Raw genomic sequence first — 20,628 nt, forward strand, 5'->3', positions numbered from 1 at the left:
ACCCCCTCGGAAACTCCCTCGTGCGTCAAACAGTAACTCCCCCGAGTCATTAAAGGGCCGCACGTGTTGGCGACTTGCACGCGTTATAAAGCAGTAATGGGCGTCTCCAGCCCCATGCCGTGCAGTTTTATTACAAGGAACAGAGGTGAAATGCTGTAATGGGAATTTCCCATGGAACTGCGAGCCAGGTATCCTTAAGGTTTTTTTTATCACAACGCGGGGATTAAACCCTCATGAGACCCGTTGTTACTTGGTTCGGGGAAAATCAGCAAAGAAAATATGGGAGAGGGGCTGCTGTTAATAAGGCGGAATACCCTGCTGCGGCTGCGCTCAACAGTTTTGCATTTTTAACACATAATTCGGAAATGTACGAAATCAGCCCTTCATCTTATTGTCAAGCGATTTCCCGTTTGACATTAAAGTATTGGGCCGCAAATAGAGGAAGCTAGGGAAAAAAGACGGTACAAATCTTACAGGCTGTAAACATTGGTTGCGCATTTGTCCATGCGTACTTAAACGAAATACGCCCAATAATGTTACGCTGAACTTTGCGTTGCACATACTGTCGCGTACAGAGTAATATATGGACCATACATCGGTGGTGAGGCCCTCCTTTCCGTTGCGTAACGGAAAGTAGAAAGTTTGCTGCTTTTATGCGTCAGAGCGCAAGCGGCATTTACTTTTATAAACATTCAAATCCCATTAATTTTCGCTAGGTAATGCGCTCGCTGAAGCGCGGTCTATATTATTGTGTCCGTGACCATAACTGGCGCGCCTCCGGTCACGCTCTCTCCAGATGGATTCAGCTCGTCTGAACGCTGTTCGTTTGAGCTTGTCACGCGAGGCTATCAATAAGTTCCATCATTAATTTTCTACGAACCACAAGTGGTGAAAAGAAGGTGTTGATTATACGCGATTAGTTTTATCTTCCTTCCGGCCCGGTCGTTTTCGTTTGCTTTTGCGCCCACCAAGTTCAGTGCTTGGCGGAATGCTAACGAGCAGTGAGCCGCGTTATACATTCTGGACGCCGCCTGCTCTGGCTTCAGGAAAGGGTACGGGAACAAGCCTCATGAATCATGTTCTGAAAGCTGCGGAAGCGGTGCTCGACTACAACCCTGCACTCAATCATTTTTAACGACACGGAAAACATCTACACCCGTCACAGGCGTTTACTGGGAGGTCTAGATCCCGCCGCGAACATGAAAAATGAGGCTGTGTACGGTGCGCGGGACAGGTGAGGGACCGCAGATTCACGTTTCGCTGTCTTCACTGCTCACGCCTTATCCTCACTGACGCCGCGGTCATCCAACTCAACGGCCCGTTTTATTCGGACATGTAACCGGAGAGTGAGCCACGGACAGACGATACGCTGGGGCCATGTGGGTCCTGTCTCCCGGAAAACATGCCCGAGAGCTTCCTGAGTGTGCCGCTTAGCAGTAACGCAGAAAAGAAGTAAAATGCGAGACTCCTGATATGCCGCGCAAGGAGCGTGGCGGTTGCAGCCTGCAGAGTCGAAAGCCTTCTTTAATCGCATCGCGCCGCCGCCAAAAGGAGTCGTTCTATTCTGCGCGATCCTGCGGTTGCACACCCGTCACTATACGCGTTTGTGACGGAGGACCGTATATGCTTCGAGGCCATCCCCGCTGCGTCATTTGCTTTTTATTGACGCCGAGCGACTATGAGTACACTGCCGTTCGAGGATGCGCGCCGCTGCAGTTTTGACGCATTAATCAGGCGCAAGGACGCCCCTGATGAATTATACTTGATGTGTAACGTCGTTATTGGATGCACTGAATGCGCCGCAGTGCCTTTAGCAATTAGGGGCTTGAGCAAGAGCCCTTTGTGGGGCTTCCAATTATTGGTGTCTTCGTGGGCTTCGGGCTGGTCCGTCATCCTAAGCGAATTACGCAGTCATAGCTCATGAAAGGGCCGTTCGCTGTGACCCTGTGCGGTTCGGGCTGTTTATCGCATAAGCGGTCTTTGAGCATGTTGGACATACACCCTCTGGTTTGATGCTGCAATAACGAGCTGGCTCGGCTCCCTTTGTGATGCTGTCCATAATGTGCATGTGTAATTTCTCTTGTCGCGCAGCCCCGCGTTGCATGCATTATCGTGCATGGCTTGTTGGCGACATGCTATGCTAATCAGTGAGTTCCACATCACCAGGGAGTCCCACATAACCAGCGAGTCCCGCCCCCTACCACTCCAGACAAAGCTTGTCTTTAGTTGTCACTGTCCATCGAATTTAGTCCCCCCCCCCCCCCTGCCCCCCCCCACCCCCCCCCCCCCCCCCCCCCAAAAAAACAACTTCGAGTGAGGTGCACTTTTCCGGCATTTTGTTTCGTGACGCTGTGACGAGAACGTGATAATTTGTTAATATGTTCATATCGTCATTTTTGTTGTATTTGTGTACTGGCGTTTACGTTGAATGTATATTAATATGCATTCTCTATTCAATCTCGATGCACTGGAGCGCGTAATGGTTCGAGGCCTGTCTCTGATCCTCGCAAGGGTGGTCAAACGGGCTAGTTGGTAGCTCATATTTGGAAAAACAGCGCACCTTTAGACACGGACAGAGGCAGATATAACGACACAGCGATGTGTCGTTATATCTGCCTTTGTCCGTGTCTAAAGGTGCGCTGTTTTTCCAACTCTGATCCTCTCCAGCACCAGCAGGGGCTCAAAATGTGCTGTTAAGATGAGCTGCACAGAACTCTTATGTGAACGCTTATGTGAACGCTTAGCACTGTGGACCTGCACATGCAAAGTTCAAAGGTAGGCCTAAAAATTAAAATGACGAAAACTGCGGACCTCATTTTACGATGTGTAGTGAGTATGAGGTGTATATGTACCTGGGCAAAGCAGTGACCGAAAAGCCACATAATGAGTTGCATCGCATTTGGCTGGCACTGCGATGTTATGAGCACCAGCTTATCGATATCTTTAAGGCAAGTATATTAGATTTGTATCAGGTCACTATACTCACCTGTGGGGCCGAAACCTGGGGACTTACAAAACGGCCTGAAATTAAATTGAGGATAGCGTGCCGAATGGTGGGGGAAAAATAAAACGATGGGGATGACGCCGAGGGACAGGTAAGGACCGACGTGAATTGGGGAATAAAGTCGTAGCGGAAACCACGAGGGGAAAATGCTCGGCCGGAGCATGCAGTGCGGCAGCAGACAACCTACGGTTGCTGGAGGGAAAAGAACGGGTTCAAAGGGAGGCAGCCGGAACCGGCAGAGAGCCGGACAGGTGGAAGATGAGATTATATGGGATGGGATGGCTGGGACTGGATCTCCAATTAGCCCTAATTAGAGATCGATGGGAGAGACATGCGTCCTTCAGTGGACGCATATCATCCCGGCTAATGACGATTATGATGACTTTAAGGAGGCCATCTCAGCGGTGGCTATGCGGGGCTCTCTGGTAAAGAAATGCCGCGCTGCTGAGGGATTATATAGCCTTTGCTTGCTTTTATGTAGCACATACAGCAGCCCTGCGTGCGGATTAGGGGTCCGGGAGCTGTGATGGCCATGGCCCGTCTCGTGTTTACGGCCCGCATTTTCTTCTATACCAGCTGCTCGTCCGTCATTGTTTGCTCCTTCTCTTCACGTTGCTGTCGTTTTTATCTTGTACGCGCTGGCAGTGGAGAGGTATGAAGGTCAGCTTATACGCGAGAGATTTCCTGAATCTGGCACGTGCGTCCTGTGTTCAATTAATTGGTTCAGACAGCGGTGGCGAATGAGGCGGTCTAAAACAGCAGCCTTTTGGCGCCGTAGTTGAGCGATGTCAGCTTTAGCAACGTCCACGGCGAGAACTGCACCTTTCGCACGAGCGCCCCCGAAAAAGGAGGCAATCCATTAGTTGTCCCCGCACCATGCGTTTTACGCAGCGCCGTAGGAAGGTGACAAGTCATGTGTATTGCGCAGTCTCGCCATTAAAATAATATGTGCGGAAAAGTTTTATGATTCTCCTTCGCGGCATCGCAGTTTATACTTTATAGTCCTAATATTGTAATAGTGGAGAACGAAACCATTCGTGAGCATTTTTTATCATTTATTGTTCATATTTTCAGAACGCTTGCCTCCACACTCCGATACCGGGTCCAGCGACTGAACTTGCTTGGCTTCATATCAGGTGTGACGTCACAGGTCGTATCTACTGGTAACAGAGGGGACAAAAAATGAATCGGGGAGGCAGTCCTTACCAAATTCGGTTCCCGGTTGTAATGACGCACAGAGTGTTGAAAATTCGGGCACTTCGAAATGAAAGGAGGCTCGCCGCACACATACAGCTAGTGTATCTCTCTAGGATATCCAAGTCACCAAAAAGTGCCCTTTGTTGCCACAACTGTGTGCAATCCCCTTTTAACGTGTCTGCACACATATCGTGCTCCCACTTCACACCGACATTGCATGTTTTTGCGCTCCTGGCTGCGTAAAGGTCGAGGTACACGAGACGCCTTTTTCGACGAAGTTCGCGCGGCAGAAAGTATTGCAGCGGCGCAACGCCCATCTGGAGGCACACGGAGCGAAGAAGCGGCGGGCTGCGCCGCGTATTCCTCGACGCGAAAGAAACTCTGGTCGACAAGTGGCAAATACCACTGACCGAGGAGGTCTGTGAAAGCAGCGACGCTGACCCCTCTGTAAAAATCACGAAAATGTTCACTTCGACGCCATTGTACTAATTTTAAGGCGAAAGCCTTTATAGGCTCATCGTTGTGGACAGGATTTGTGCGTCCTCAGAAAGTGTCCGCTGCACCTGTCAATCATATAAAATTAAAAAGAAATTTCGACGAGGATGGGATTCGAACCCACGCGGGCAGAGCCCAATGGATTAGCAGTCCATCGCCTTAACCACTCGGCCACCTAGTCTTTCTTTTTTCTTTGTTGCCGAATTTACCACGCCATTTACAAACCAATCCACGCGAAGAAAACTCGGCCACCTTGTCCGACGGAACGAGGGTGTTTTAAGGCATATGTCGTAACTTGAAACCGGATATTGCGGATAACTTGAAACCGGATATATATATATATATATATATATATATATATATATATATATATATATATATATATATATATATATATATATATATATATATATATATATATATATATATATAGAGAGAGAGAGAGAGAGAGAGAGAGAGATTTGCATGCTAGAATGCATGAAGTCGCGTACCTTGGGGCGCTCTCTGAGCCGCGGATACTAGCGGAGTGTTTTTTTTTTTTTCATCGGCACCTTTCGCTTCAGGTAGGAAGCACAGGCATTGCGATCCAAGGTTAGTCGTGTTCTCGGAAAAAAGCGACATTTCATGCTTTATATGTAGCGTTTATTTCCACGATAATCACATTTCCGAGCCCACATCATTGCGTCGCTCGCCAGCCATGGCAGCCATCAGTGCAGCCACGTAGGCGACCGCAGGCGCGAGCAGTCAAACCAGAAGAATGGGCTTTCTGCGCCGCTTCCGGTCTCACCGGAAGTCGCTCACCCGCCGCGGTGGCTCAGTGGTTAGGGCGCTCGACTACTGATCCGGAGTTCCCGGGTTCGAACCCGACCGCGGCGGCTGCGTTTTTATGGAGGCAAAACGCTAAGGCGCCCGTGTGCTGTGCGATGTCAGTGCACGTTAAAGATCCCCAGGCGGTCGAAATTATTCCGGAGCGCTCCACTACGGCACCTCTTTCTTCCTTTCTTCTTTCGCTCCCTCCCTTATCCCTTCCCATACGGCGTGGTTCAGGTGTCCAACGATATATGAGACAGATAGTGCGCCATTTTCTTTCCCCAAAAAACCAATTATTATTATTATTATTAAGTCACTCGTCCAGGTCGGCGGAGGCGGCGGGCGTTTCTTTCGAAGCCGGGCATCGTGTGCGCACCGTCGGGCGAAAATCTCCGACCTGCCGCCTTAAAATCATTTCAGTGTATCACGGCTCTAACTCAGTCGTCCGAAAGGCAGTTTTGACGACCACCGTCAGCCACGTAACGTCAAGTGCACAGCAAAGGCTTTCTCCCGCTGATATCCACTTAGCCCTGTCTTGCACTCTCCGAGACCGTCATATTCCTACAATCTTCCTCATCTCACCCACTCAGTTACCTTTCTGTCGCCTCCTGCATGCTACGTTTACCTTCCTTCTGAATCCGCTCCGTTACCCTTAACGACCACCGGTCGTCTGCTCTCCGCATGACTGGCCCTACCCATACTCATTTCTCCTTCTTGACTTTAGCTAGAATATTATTAACTTACGTATTTTTCCCCCTGACCCACTCAGCCGTCTTCCTGTCGCTTAACGTTACCCCGACCATTTTCCTTTTCGTAGCATAAGTTTTAACCTCAGACTGCTTCTGCGACTGTGAGGGTTCCTGCTACTTGAGTCTGCCTTCACTTTCTGTGGTGCTAAGTTGCCGCTTATAATTTGCCTAATACGAATCGGACTGTCATGTCTTCAATTTTTATTTCTAATGTGCATATAAGCTCAGATGCGTACGCGCCCGTCGAAAAACTTCCATATGAAACGTCCAAATGCAAGCATCGATAATAACTCTCCCTTCGAGAACAATGATGGTGTACCGAGTAGCAGATAACAATGACGGGCGAAGATAACGCGCAAATCGATATCGTGGCTTCCCAGTGACAGGATTTCTGGGAAGGAGTAATTAAAAAAATACAAGGTTTCGATGCCGAACAAAAGATAAGAAAATGTGCGGAACAAATTGATGAATCAGCGGCCTCAGAGAGCACCAGGGAAGGATACTCCAATCAAAGATAAGTTGGATGTGCTCAACCCCCATCAGGTGCCACAATAGATCCTTGCATCAGCATCTATTATCACATCTAAGGCATGCGGCTGACGCCTGGCCCGTTACCCATTGTACCCCATCATACCCAGAAATTCTGGACAAGGGAATTGTTTCAACGGGAAATATTGTTTATGAACGCATTTTTTTTTCATATATTGTAGGATTCCACTGCGACAATCAATATATCTGCAGATTTCCCCTCAGCAGACTTGCATTTTTTTTTTTGCTATTAACGTGCTTGCTATCGTCAAAAACGTTCCCCATTTCTTTTCTGTTCCAGTCTTCACTACTCGATGCGAGCAATGGACAAATTTTAAAATAAAGAGTTTGGTACGCATCGGGAGAATGGACCATTACCTTCAGTATTTCCATAACAATGTCTTACAATATCCCACAGTTGCCTCACGATTAAAATCGACGTTCAAGAATCCTTGGCTTGTACGCGCTTCCCTTGCGTGTAAAGAATGTCGATCTGTCTATATCCCGGATTTAAGTTTGTGGAGGCTGATCGATATGCGGTGGAAAAAACGTTGGAACATGGCTCAAACATTTCTTCGCTCGAGTGACGCTTGACTGAATGACGCTTGCTGTTGTAGTGATCAAACCTGTGCGGCGTATGAAAGTCTCGGAGTGTTAACGCTTAAATCTTGCCCCGGTAACAATGTGACCTGCGACCCAAAGCTTTAGCACTTCAACCAAGCTGAATGGTGAGTCTTCATCTGACTCTGGAACAAGAATATCAGTCAAATAAGCGTAACACGAGATCAAAGAGTGGCAGAGGAAAAACGTTGGTCTTATACGTTCTTCACACAATACTCCGTCACAATAATACTCCCTGTCACAATAATTGAAGCGTGAGTTCAGCACAACTAGTAGCGGTGACCCGATTTAGTAGAAATGAACGCGGATGCGAAATAAGGTCACCACGGAGCCTTCCTTGCCCGGCACCACCAGGCATGTTTTATCCGCAATATTATGCGAGCAGTTCTTCCTCGTTAGTCACTTCCATTTCATTATAGCTAACGGGCCGCCGGCTCCGACTACAGACATATGCGGCTTATTAGAAAACTGGTGGCGATTTTTGACAAAATTCATCCCGATAAACCGATCCAAACGCCGTAGAATGGAATCCAGGGCAACGACTGGATTTTGTCTATTTAGCGACACAAAGCTAGCAACAACAAGCATCCTCTGTCGGAGGCTAACGAAGGTATAGCCTGTCTAAGTCTTCGAGAGGCGCCCGTAAGAAAGCGTTAGCGTTCTTTTCTAAGGGGGGGGGGGGGGGGGGGGGGGGAGAGAAAGTGCTTAAGTCCGCTCCTTATTGATTGTCGATATCGTGGAGATTCCGAAATGAGGCAAACTGGCTTTCTTCGCAAGCTGTTCTTTTGCCGTAATCGAAGTGCAATGCAGTGAATTAAACAAAAACAGAAGCAAGAATTCTTCGTATTAAGAGATGGAGCACATCGTGCGGAAGATACGATTACGTGAGTAGGGCAGAAAATAAGTTGATAACGCCTGCGATGTTTTTCCGGCAACCATGCGTACAGACTGAAACATGTGGGCATCACGCGCAAAGAAAAAAAAAACGAACTAAAAGCTACGTGCAGCCACTGACTGCTTGACTGTATCTTAGAGAAAAAACTTCGCATAATTTACGCCCCAATATAAAGCATGCTAGAGGTGTGGGTGACCGCGACTTGAATGAATTATGAGAGGAACGAATGATGACAGAAAAAAAATATCTTTAAAAGATACAGCTTGCAGTCGCGAGCCGACCCTCTGCACAACCTGTTTTGCGCACCGGTCATATCAGCGGAGTAGAACGCGCACACGGTTTTGACACTCTGCGTTCCTTTTGCCTGTCATCCGGCGCCTTCAACACCATCAGTGAATGCTGTCCGTAATATGAATAAAAATGTTCTAACGCGCTGAAGTTGTTGCGGTACACTGCGTGTCTGCAGTTTTCGAACCTGTGACTAGTAAAGAAGCATATAATATTTAATCCGAAGAAGTGTAAACGCGAAATCCATCTTGCTTTAAGCCCTCTGAGAAGCACCTGTTTTTGTGAAAGATTATCAACTGTACACTTCGTAAGACCAAAGTTCTTTACACAGCTGTTGTGATAGTGTTAATTTGTGGAGTTTCATTCGGCCTCAGTCGTATATTCTTTGCGACGGTTGCCTATTAGATAGCTACATGCTTAGGTCTTTAGGATTGTTTTATTTGCTCTGTTTTTGTACCCTGTGATTTCTTGCGCACGGCAGTGTTAATCCTTCGTGTAAAGCGCCTCGTGTCCTGCAACCTTATACTGTCTTCCGAGCGTGCCATTGGGCATCTAAATAGAGTTTTCCCCGTCAAGAATATATCCACAGGGGAGCAAGAAAATAAGGATGAAATGGATGGTTTGGTTTGGTTTTGTGGAGTTTAACGTCCCAACGCGACTAAGGCTACGAGGGACGCCACAGTAGATGGCTCCGGACAATTTCGAACACCTGGGGTTCTTTGCCTGCGCTGACATCGCACAGCAGACGAGCCTCTGCAGCATTTCGCCTCCATCGAAATGCGACCGCCGCCGTCGGGAATTAGGAACCCACGTCTTTCGGGTCGGACCATAACCACTGAGCCACCGCGGCAGCTGGATGAAATAAATGTAAATTTCTTTTAACGAAAGCAGTGCTTATAAGTAAGGGTTCGACTTTTCCGTTTTTTTTTTCCTCGAAAAAACAATATAAGCAAATGAAAAATGAGAATTGGTTTTTCAGGAAAGTAAATAGCGCAGTAACTGTCTCACATATCTCGGTGGACACCTGAACCACGCCGTAAGAGAAGGGATAAAGGAGGGAGTGAGAGAAGAAAGGAAGAGAAAAGTGCCGTTGTGGAGGACTCCGGAATAATTTCGACCACCTGGGGATATTTAACGTGCACTGACATCGCACAGCACACGGGCGCCGTAGCGTTTCGCCTCCATCGAAGCGCGGCCGCCGAGGTCGGGATCGCACCCGGGTACTCCGGCTCAGTAGACAAGCGCCTTATCCACTGAGACACCGCGGAGTGTATAATATAAGTACGCTGAATTCAATTTTCGAAATTCGGTTTTGACCGAAAAAGATCAGTATCCTTGGCATGCACTCCACATCTAACTGGCTCTTAGTAGGAGTTAGACTCAGGCATAGGGGAAAATTAAGAAAATGCGGAAGCCAGGGGCGTGCCGATACGGTGGTGCCTTTGGATTAAGTAGCGCAGTTGTGCGCTTTGAAGTACGGCTCCATTACCTTAGGAACCTCTGCAGACTGGGAGGCTTCATCTCATCGCCAAACGTCGTCTGCTAGCGTAGCGCTGTTCACTCTCATCACTCGGTTAGAACAGTTACTTGGCCAAGCCGGTTTCTCCCCTGCATATTACAGCACTGTAGACCATGTATAAGCGCTAGGAAAGAGGGTCATGTTCAGGTTACCGCGACGGTTAAGCGGCAGTTCCATCGGTGTCGTCACCCGGCAGTCCATGCGATGCCCTGCCCTCTCGTCTCAGCGATAACATGGCAGCCCATCTTTGAGAAATCAGCTTCGACTTGCGGTTTTTCTTACGGTTTCATAATTTGCTTTCATTTTTATTGGCAACAAAATTTTCTTCTGAAAGCAGAGGTATATAAGTGCTTCGAAAAGAATTAACGGCTATCTGTGCGTTAATTACTGTTAATCGAATGCTCAGACTGACAAAAAAGCCAAGATAAATTATCGGTGAATTTTGGCCGCACAGGAATACATCCTTATATCACCGAAGAAAAAACAGCAATTAATGTGTAGGAAATAATATCCGCCGAAAAATGAAACGTAATCTGCGTTTTGAGATAAACGCTGGAAGATGTCCCCCGAATTTTAAAGAATAAAAACCGGTAAGTCCAACCCATATATATATATACATATATATATATATATATATATATATATATATATATATATATATATATATATATATATATATATATATATATATAAGTGAAGCGTGATGTATACTTACTCTTTTCACGCTGTTGGTGAAAAGATGCCTGCAAAACATGGCAGCTTCGGCTTCGTATCGCGTTATCTACCACAGCCTTATCTGTGGCGTCCATCACAGCGCGCTGAAATCATTTTTTTTTTCTTGGTAACACCTCGCGGTGTTTCGTTACAGCATCTCTCGTGTCGGTGCGAAATCTTAATCCCGTTTATCTTGGCACGTCACTGATTACAGCTTCTGGCGGTAATGTTCACCGCGTGTCTCTCATCCCGCATGCACACACACACACACACACACACACACAAATGTGCACGACCTAACACACATGCACGCACTGCTGGAGGACGACTATATAGTCATGACCAGCGCTGATGCAACGACGGAGAGAGGGGAGCGAGCCCTGGCGGTATCGGCCGTCTGCCCGTGCTTGCACCCTGTTGCGAAGACTCCGCTGATTTAAAAAAGTGATAAAACGAGGAGGCACGGTACTTCCCCTTGCACGTGTGTCTGGCGGCGGCTTTTGCTTCAGGAGAAAGGGGCCGGCGGGGGAGGGCAACTGCATAAGAGCAGGGGTAAAGCCGAAAGTAACTGCGGTCCGTGGGAACCGTGCAGGCACTGCTGCCAAGAAGCCAAGGTGCGCGCGGCAGTTGTCTGCAGCCGGGGCTTTCTCCGCCGCGGGATGATCGCGGGGACGGATCTCCATTAACGCATGCACCGAGTCACCACTTTGCGCGAGCGGCGAAAGTCGGTCAACGAAAGGCACTTCCGCGCGAAGCTTTTTTTTTCATTGTTTCGTTTTTCTCTTCCCTCGAGAGTGGTGGGGGTGAAGCCGCGTCCGCGACATCCGGCGCAAGCGGGCGCCGCGCATAGGAGCGGCCCAGTCTAAATACCGTCGCCTTCTCCCCCTCGCAGCGCCAGTCGGGCCACGCAGGAGCCATGGGACTGTCGCGCAAGCCGGCGCTGCGCGCGCGACAGCTGCACGGCCTGGTCATCGTGGCGGCCGTCTTTTGGATCAACATGTTCGTGCTGGGCTTCTTCCGCGCCGGCGGCGTGCTCTACGTGGCCCTGGTGCGCACCTACCGCTGCAGCTACGAGCAGGCCTCGTGGCCCTTCAGCCTCGCAGGGGCCACGCTCTGCATGACCGGTGAGCGCGCCACGAGTTGCCACCTTGAACTCAGTGCGCGACCTTGACAAAGTCCAGCGCCACCCACTCAGAGGCTAGGGCCAAATCCGGTCTCACGTGAGAGCTATTCATGACTGACAGGTGCCCTGGCTGTCTGGCGTTGTTCACGAGCCGTTCATGCGCGAGATCAGCTTTGCGAACTTGGCCTCTGAATGGCTGACGCTAACTTTCACGACGCTGTGCGAATTTGATAAGCGGTGATGCCTCTAGTAATGCATGAGAGGCGAAGTCGGACAGACTCGCAGGTGGTTTCTTCGGAAGAACACCTCGTCCGTAGAGCCGGCGACAACCGGCTTCCCAAGGTTCGCGCGGCGGCACGTGTGGTGCGGGATGATAGCTCCCGTAATCGATAACACCGAGGTCGCGTTATCGCTGTTTTTATGTAGATAACTGCGCAGCATGCTCGGGCCCGTGCATAGCGAAAATAGACGACACGGCTGACTTTCACTAACTCCGTAGCGTGACACATGGGTGAACCTTGGGTGAACTGCGCAGAGGGGGTCGGTGTGTCTATAGTTAGTGAAGAAAGTGGCAGGGCAGGCCCCTTTCTTCACTAACTATGCGCAATAATTAAGAAGCAGGGAGTTTGCGACCGCGCTCTAATCGGTAAAAGCACACATTAACAAAAAGTAGGACAAAAACAAAGCACGTGCCACGGACGAAGGCTAACTCGCTGTTAAGTAGCGTCAGCAACGGACAACCCACGCACAGTCCTCAGCTCTTGACGATTTGCCTCAATGAGCCGGGAGTCTGTTTTCGAACAGGGCTCTGGCGCGTTCAGAGCAAGAGACAAAGCCTCATGTCGAGCTGTGAGCCGATAAATAAAGCGTGCTTGTCCTCCCAGGCACCACTAAATGACAGTTCACTAGTTTCCTGCTTCCTAATAAACCGTTCTCTTTTCTTTTAGGGTTTTGGGGGGTTTAACGTCCCCAAGCGACGCACGCTATGAGAGAGGCCGTAGTGATTGGCTCCGGGAATTTCGACCACCTGGGGTTCTTTTAACGTGCACTGACATCGCACAGTACACGGGCCTCTAGAATTTCGCCTCCATCGAAATTCGACTGCCGCGGCCGGGATCGAACCCGCGTCTTTCGGGCCAGCAGCCGAGCGCCATAACCACTGAGCCACCGCGGCGGCTTTCTCTTTTCTTTTGAGCCTCTGCTTATTCCGTTTCCTTTTTCAGTACATCCTGCCGTCTTTTACTTTACTTTATCACGAATTGCAGCAACTGGCCCTGTTTTATGCAGTACTGCATTTTTGCTTGAAGGCGTATGCCGCATGAAGCAGCAACATCTGAGGGTTCACTGAAAGGTGTGGTTTGTTTTTCGACGTTTAACAAAACTAAACAAATTATGGTTGACTTGTATGGGCCTTTTCACTGTTTACAATTTGATTGAGGCTGTGCAGCGCATGCTCAGTAAGTCGCCGGTCGGGCGGACCGCTCCGCCCGTACGCCCAGGATGTGTCCATCGAGTTAGCGCTTTGGAGTATGATGCGATAGCGTCAATGCGTCCTTTCAGCTGCCTGGGGTACTCTTTACATATCACTCTGCAGATGCGGACACTTTATTTTATTATTTTAAAATCTTTATTTTTATTTCTCACAAGACCTCCCTTTAACCAAATCCAACGAGTGTTTAAAAACCCATAATGTAATGAAGGACAGATACTTCGATGATGAAATTGTATTGCTGTTTCGAAATATAACACAACTGAAACAGCTGGAATGTTCACTGCCAGCTAGTAAGAGTGCTGCAGTTCTGTAAATAGCTACCTGACTTGCACTGCATTATGTTCCCATGCCTTTGAAGGCAATAAAGAAGAGAGAGTTCTCGAGCGGTAGCTCGCCCGGCTCGTGACTCAAGGGGCAGCGGTTCGAGTCCCCGCTCATCAGTTTTTGTTTTCAGCTCAATTTTTCTTCTTCGTTCAGAGGCACTAAGTAATTTTGGCGAAATGACGACATGGCCGTGTAGACCAATGAAGAATTCCGTTGTGACGTCATCAGTTGTGACGTCATCAGTGGTCGTTGTGGGGTGCATTATTTACCCGCGCCAGGTCATGTGGTTATGACGTCACGACCCTGTCGACCAATACCGATCTTCCTCGACACGCCAATGCCATCTACGGCGGTTTCCCCGCTGAACGGGTTCCTTAACGTCTCGCGTTAAAACCCACCTTCATAAAATAGAACGCGCTCCTGTTAAGAGCCTTTTTTTTTTTTTCACTTGCTTCGCTTAAAGAATGGCCGCATTGCGAGGCTCTTTCAGACCGACGTCTTATGAAATGCTCTGACTGCCGTTAATTAAATAGATGTCTAAACAAGAGGTTACCGAGATATGTTTTGCCTAATAAAAAATTTTAGCCCTTCTATTCTTTGTTGTTTTCTTTCTAGCCTTCGACGAAGAATGTTCTACTTCGAACGTCTGTGAAGCACAGTGCTGGAAAATAACTTTTCGGCTGTCCTAAGTACACGGGCCTTGCACCTTTTAGCACAGGGCAAATGTAGAGACAATCAATATATACTGCGGTAACAAGCGAAGAGCGTCAGAAGCGGTTTCGAGTTTATTCGCATGTAGTCAAGTGCTCAGAGAGTGTTTCGCATGAAGAACATTAGCTTGAAAAAAGATTTTGCTAGCCTACTTACGGTATTGATCGTTTCACCGTACCCATGGCTTCATTCCAATACTAATGTTTTAACGAAACCAGCTGCGCCGACTGTGGAGTGGATAAACCCTTTGATATATAATAAAAGGATTCTAGCGCCAAGACGTGCAACACACAAGAAAGAAGACAACATGGGCGCTGCTTACTCACAGCTGTTTAATGAGGAGAAATCGATCGACATATTTGCCCTTCCAAACCAACTAGCCCAGCAGCTAACTATTACAAAGTGCCTTTCAGATACAGTGCGCTATATCAAATAGGCTAAAAATATTCCTGGAACCACAGAGAAATTTCTTAATATAGCACATCATATTACCAGCTTTATTAATATTGGCGATTTCAGTTTCGTATCGAAGTATTGACAATGCAGTATTTGTATCGGATATAAATATTTAGTTGGGTATATTGAATCGGTGTCGAAAATACAATTTCTGAGGGTATTTGGTTCGGAATAGATACTTTTTTCAAGTACCGTGCCCTGCCCTGTACGGGGGTCATCTTCCATTGATTCCGCAGGGCGTTTAAACTGCTTGACCCAATATTATACTTGGTGGTAGGAAGGTGTACTGCGACCATGAGCAGGGTCGCTCAATATGAAAGGGAACACGGGAGCGCGTGGCCTCCGCGCTTCGCAAAGTCCGGCGGCCACGCGCTTCCGTATTGCCTTTCATATTAGGCGACCCTGTAGAGCAATTGTTCTTTCATGGATTTATTTACGTTCATTTGTTTTTCTTTGCAAATAATTTAATCAGGAGAATGAATTCGGAATTCATTGCTGTTTGCCTAGCAAACACTTTGTTGCATTTGCCATCCCATCACTTGCAGTGCATTAACCGCAATGAACAGGTATTGTGAGTTCATGTCCGGACATGTTTGCGCGGGAAAACTCGGCTCTCTGACACAGACAGAGCATACTGGCGTAGACAACTTACTATACACTCCTCGCGAATGTATCTAGTGCCGTTTCTGAAAGTGTTTGCTTTGTATTATTAAATGTTAGTACCTTGTCATTCTTGCAAGTGTACTTTAGCTGCTATCCAATCTGTGTCAACTACCTTCATTGGTTTGCTTATACGTCCTTGGTCATTCTTACGCATGCAAGTTCAGTAGGTATCGGTAAGTTTGGTTGGGGCAATAGGCCATTCGCCTCTTTAGTTGTCCTTGGTCATTACTGCGCAATCAGTCCGTTAGCAACGAAAGGTTGCGCTAAAAATGCATTTCGAACTTATCATACTGATTTCATATTGATTTTGTGTTATTTTGTCCGTATTCTTAAATATCAATATGAATGCTTCCTAGCAAATACGTCAAAAATACTTTTCCCGCTTGCTAGCTGTATATCTGACACATTAAAAATATACTAAAATTAAGTTCGGCTTTTTTTCTGCCATTTCTCGAACATTGTGAGACTTGTTAGCCCCGCGTCGCTCCGATCCAACTCCACGGGGTGCAGGCCTTATCAAGCCCTTGTCTGGCTTTTTGCTTGTGCTCCCTTTCAACATCAAAGCTGTCAGTAGACGCGAGATGCTGAAAATAAAATTTGACTTGACTTGAGTTGGATTTAAGTTGTTCGACGGCGGAACGTACCACTGATCCATTGACGCAACGGTTTGGTCGAAGACCCTTGTAATGCGATAGTCATCAGGAGCCCCACCCGTAAGAGAACCCGGCGTTGTCATAAAATTCCCCCATTGGTCATGAAGAGATGACGTCACAAGGTCACGCGATGTCACCTAACCGCGAGAGACGTCACCAAGCCGCAAGCACTCACCGAAAGGGACATCAGCAAACTGGAAGTGTTCCGACGTGTGTCGTACTTGGCTAGCCTTATATATACACCCCGAGAAAGGACACATCATCATGCCCGTAGCTCCGTTTCTGGCGCAAAGACTGTGTGCCCTCAAATTGCCATACAAGTGCGGTACTGGTCGAGTTCCAACCTGCGTGCGATCTAGAACCGAATCGCTAATTGCAACGTCGTTCAGGATTCGAACTGTCAACCGACACATACATGGGCGTTTATGGGAGCCGACCGGCCCTGTGAGTTTCTCCATTCGTAATGTAGTAGTGGTGGTTGTCTGCCTGCTAGAAGTTATGATAAACGAAATGACGTCAGGAAAAGTGTTTTGACCGTTCCCCGAAACACGATTTCGAGCGCTAGATTGTTCTACGGCAGATTGCAGTGTGCTGCACATAAGTTTTCGACGACTGCCCATTTAGAATTGAAGTATACTTTGGACGAAATGGTTTCATATCCCATGGTTGCACGTCACACTCGCGGTGATACAGGAAGTGGTACGTCCGCCGCTATGTACGAGGGTGGCGCTGGTGAACACTCTCAAAGTTTGCTTACACGCAATAAACATAAATACCCACGAGAGCAGTAGATTGGACAGCCGTCGCCGTAGCTCAGTTGGTAAGAGCACCGGACGCGATATCCGGAGGTTGTGGGTTCGGATCCCACCGGCGGCATGGTTGTTTTTTCTGGTGCTTTATAAGTAATTTTATTTAAGCGACGTATTAATCGAAGTAATATTCTCCCACCGGTCAGCACTACAAATAAAAATTATTCCCCTATGCACTTTGGTTTCGGTGACTGTCGTTTACGCACGCACGCACGCACGCACGCACGCACGCACGCACGCACGCACGCACGCGCGCACACACACACACACACACACACACACACACACACACACACACACACACACACACACACACACACACACACACACACACACACACACACACACACACACACACACACACACACACACACACACACACACACACACACACACACACACACACACACACACACACACACACACACACACACACACACACACACACACACACACACACACACACACACACACACACACACACACACACACACACACACACACACACACACACACACACACACACACACACACACACACACACACACACACACACACACACACACACACACACACACACACACACACACACACACACACACACACACACACACACACACACACACACACACACACACACACACACACACACACACACACACACACACACACACACACACACACACACACACACACACACACACACACACACACACACACACACACACACACACACACACACACACACACACACACACACACACACACACACACACACACACACACACACACACACACACACACACACACACACACACACACACACACACACACACACACACACACACACACACACACACACACACACACACACACACACACACACACACACACACACACACACACACACACACACACACACACACACACACACACACACACACACACACACACACACACACACACACACACACACACACACACACACACACACACACACACACACACACACACACACACACACACACACACACACACACACACACACACACACACACACACACACACACACACACACACACACACACACACACACACACACACACACACACACACACACACACACACACACACACACACACACACACACACACACACACACACACACACACACACACACACACACACACACACACGCTCGAAGCATGCTTTCAGGTGAGATATTTTTTAATATATTTCGGATACCGAGCAAAAAATTTGACCAGCCTATTTTTCACATATAATTAGCGCAATCATGAATACAAATTATGTTTAAAATACAATATAAACATCCCATGGTATACTCCAAACGTATTAAATTTCGCTTACGGGTACCCACGCTTTCACAAGTTCCGACATGTTTACATCAGTCCACTATTGGGAAGAGATGAAGGGGGAGGGGGGGGGGGGCGACAGCTACCGCATCGGGTGTAGCTGACCCTGGTGATACCACTGCATCTGCGTTCACATCTGGGACCAACATGGATGAGACAAATGTTACGCGCTGCTGACCGACGGCCATGGGGACCAACTGATCCAGATGCACGCCATTTTGCTAGAGGAGAAAATTTATTTCTGTTTTTCTTATATAAAATGTTTCTGGCGCTTCATTGAACAAGACAGAGCGAAACTTTTTAATTAAAGTTACATAAAGTATAGGCCGGAGAGACAGGCAACATGCGGTAGATATGATTAGAAACGATTTTACTCTGTATTCGCTGATTGTTTCGTTGAAGAAGAACTGCAGTACAGCCACATCAGTGGGAGGTATAAACTGAACAGAAACTTAAGGGAAAAATGGCAACGCAATCCCGTATCATGCGTCGCCAGCCGACTCGAGAATTACGCTGATGAGAGCGGTGGCCGTGCAACGGAAGCTTGTGAGGGCGGATGCGGATGGCGTTAATATTTATAGTGAATTCGCTTACTGTCACAGCTTCTAAGTGTAATGCCGTTAGCTATAGTGCGCGGCTGGTGACAGCGAAAGTTTATTTTTTTCAAGTTGCACTGTGAGCGAAATGTTATTAGATAAAGGGAAGAACCCCTGATGAGATGGCTGGAGGGATCTGTGATGACTGCCACCAAAATAGCTCAGCTGCAAAATCTTGCGTCGCGCTGTTTTCGACGCTCACGCAAACCACGCTTTCGCAATACCATTGAATTTACAAAAGGCTGAACAAGGACGTAAACATCGGTAGCTTTTACCGCGATTTCTGCATGCGCGTGAAGATGCGTCATCCAACCACCCATCGCTTTCGCAAGCTAGATGGCAGCGGTGTTATAAATGAATATATATATATATATATATATATATATATATATATATATATATATATATATAAGTATTTTTTCAGTACCTCTTTGCAACTTTTTCTACGCGAAAAATAAAAAATACGTTTTCTTGCTAATATAATCTTTTGAGTAAAAAATCGCAAACTTCGCTTCCGGAGCTATGCGGTGCAAAAAAGGCACTTTTCAGGGCAGTCTTAGGGCAAGATGCGTTAAAATCTCCCCACTGAATCTTTTTATCAGTATTTTTCAGCTACTTTTGCTCACTTCAGACAAGTTTTGTAGCTCTACAGTTGACAGATATTTTTCAATATGGCCTCAAAATTGGTAGAAGTTCAAAAACGTCAAAAAAGTGACAACTTTGACTTGGATTTTTAAAAAATCTTCATCGAATTTTATTAAAATTTGTTCGAATAATCCTCAATACTTGATAATTTGAAGGTACCAAAAAAGTGTTGCATTATATTGATTTGAAGTATTAAAATAGATACAAAACTGAGTTCATATTTTGTTATTATATAATTGCTTATTACTGCCTCTTAGAAATAGTAACTGTCAGAAATTTGATTTAGCACTCACTGAACGTGGTTAAATTTCATTTACCACAATATGCGAATAATCCTGAATGTTTGTACAGCTTCTACTCGCTTGTTAGCGGCGTTCTTAATCCGTCAATATGGGAATAAAGTCGCTATTTTCCTTATGTCTCAAGAACTGGCTGGTGGCGGTCAAACTTTCTTTTGTATTCTCTAATTTATCATCGTAAGGTACATTGGTATGTAATCGATTCTTTAAAAATATTAGATCATTTCTTGGTTCTTAGAAAAAATTTTATATATAAAAATTAATATTAATGTGTTTCTGAAGCCGACGTTTCCGTACCTGCATCTGTTTACCTCTGTGTTCAATGGTTCTACAGGGCACTGTCAGGAGACAGAACGTCGTCTTCTGAGAGGAACAATTTATCTGCAAGGTTTTTAATCAGGAGGAGTTTTAATCAGGACGCAATTTACAAATGATATGCCGCTTTTTGTGCAGATTGCAATTCAGAAAGCCGTAACGGAATAAACGGCAGCAGTTGACTTTGGTATGCGCAGAGTATATTGTCGAGCACGATGCACAAACCAGATCACAGTCTTTTCCATTCCGAAGCAACGGTGGAGGCCACGTAGGATGCACTGCCTTCATTTGTTTGAACATACTTCCACATATAGAGCGTCTGAACCCCAGGCACTTTCTTTGCCATTTT

General features: G+C 47.1%; 1 protein-coding gene and 2 non-coding genes across 5 annotated transcripts in view; 2 read left to right on the top strand and 1 right to left on the bottom strand.

Moving 5' to 3' along the window:
• The window catches only part of LOC144113157 (monocarboxylate transporter 5-like), a 57,202-nt gene that overhangs the window by 15,435 nt on the left and 21,139 nt on the right, over window positions 1-20,628 (top strand). For 2 of the 3 annotated variants that reach the window (XM_077646084.1, XM_077646083.1), the window contains exon 2: window positions 11,713-11,944. In XM_077646084.1, the coding sequence (XP_077502210.1) occupies window positions 11,737-11,944 (208 nt within the window). In that variant the 5' untranslated portion in view covers window positions 11,713-11,736. Of the gene's footprint in view, window positions 1-11,410; window positions 11,435-11,712; window positions 11,945-20,628 lie in introns of those variants that run through there. The other variant, XM_077646085.1, reaches the window with a different exon arrangement.
• Window positions 4,796-4,877, bottom strand: TRNAS-GCU (transfer RNA serine (anticodon GCU)). Its single transcript has one exon. It is a non-coding gene; the product is annotated as a tRNA-Ser (tRNA).
• On the top strand, window positions 17,045-17,118 carry TRNAS-CGA (transfer RNA serine (anticodon CGA)). Its single transcript has one exon. It is a non-coding gene; the product is annotated as a tRNA-Ser (tRNA).

This window comes from Amblyomma americanum, chromosome 1 (assembly GCF_052857255.1).
Source record: "Amblyomma americanum isolate KBUSLIRL-KWMA chromosome 1, ASM5285725v1, whole genome shotgun sequence".
Lineage (NCBI taxonomy): Eukaryota > Metazoa > Arthropoda > Arachnida > Ixodida > Ixodidae > Amblyomma > Amblyomma americanum.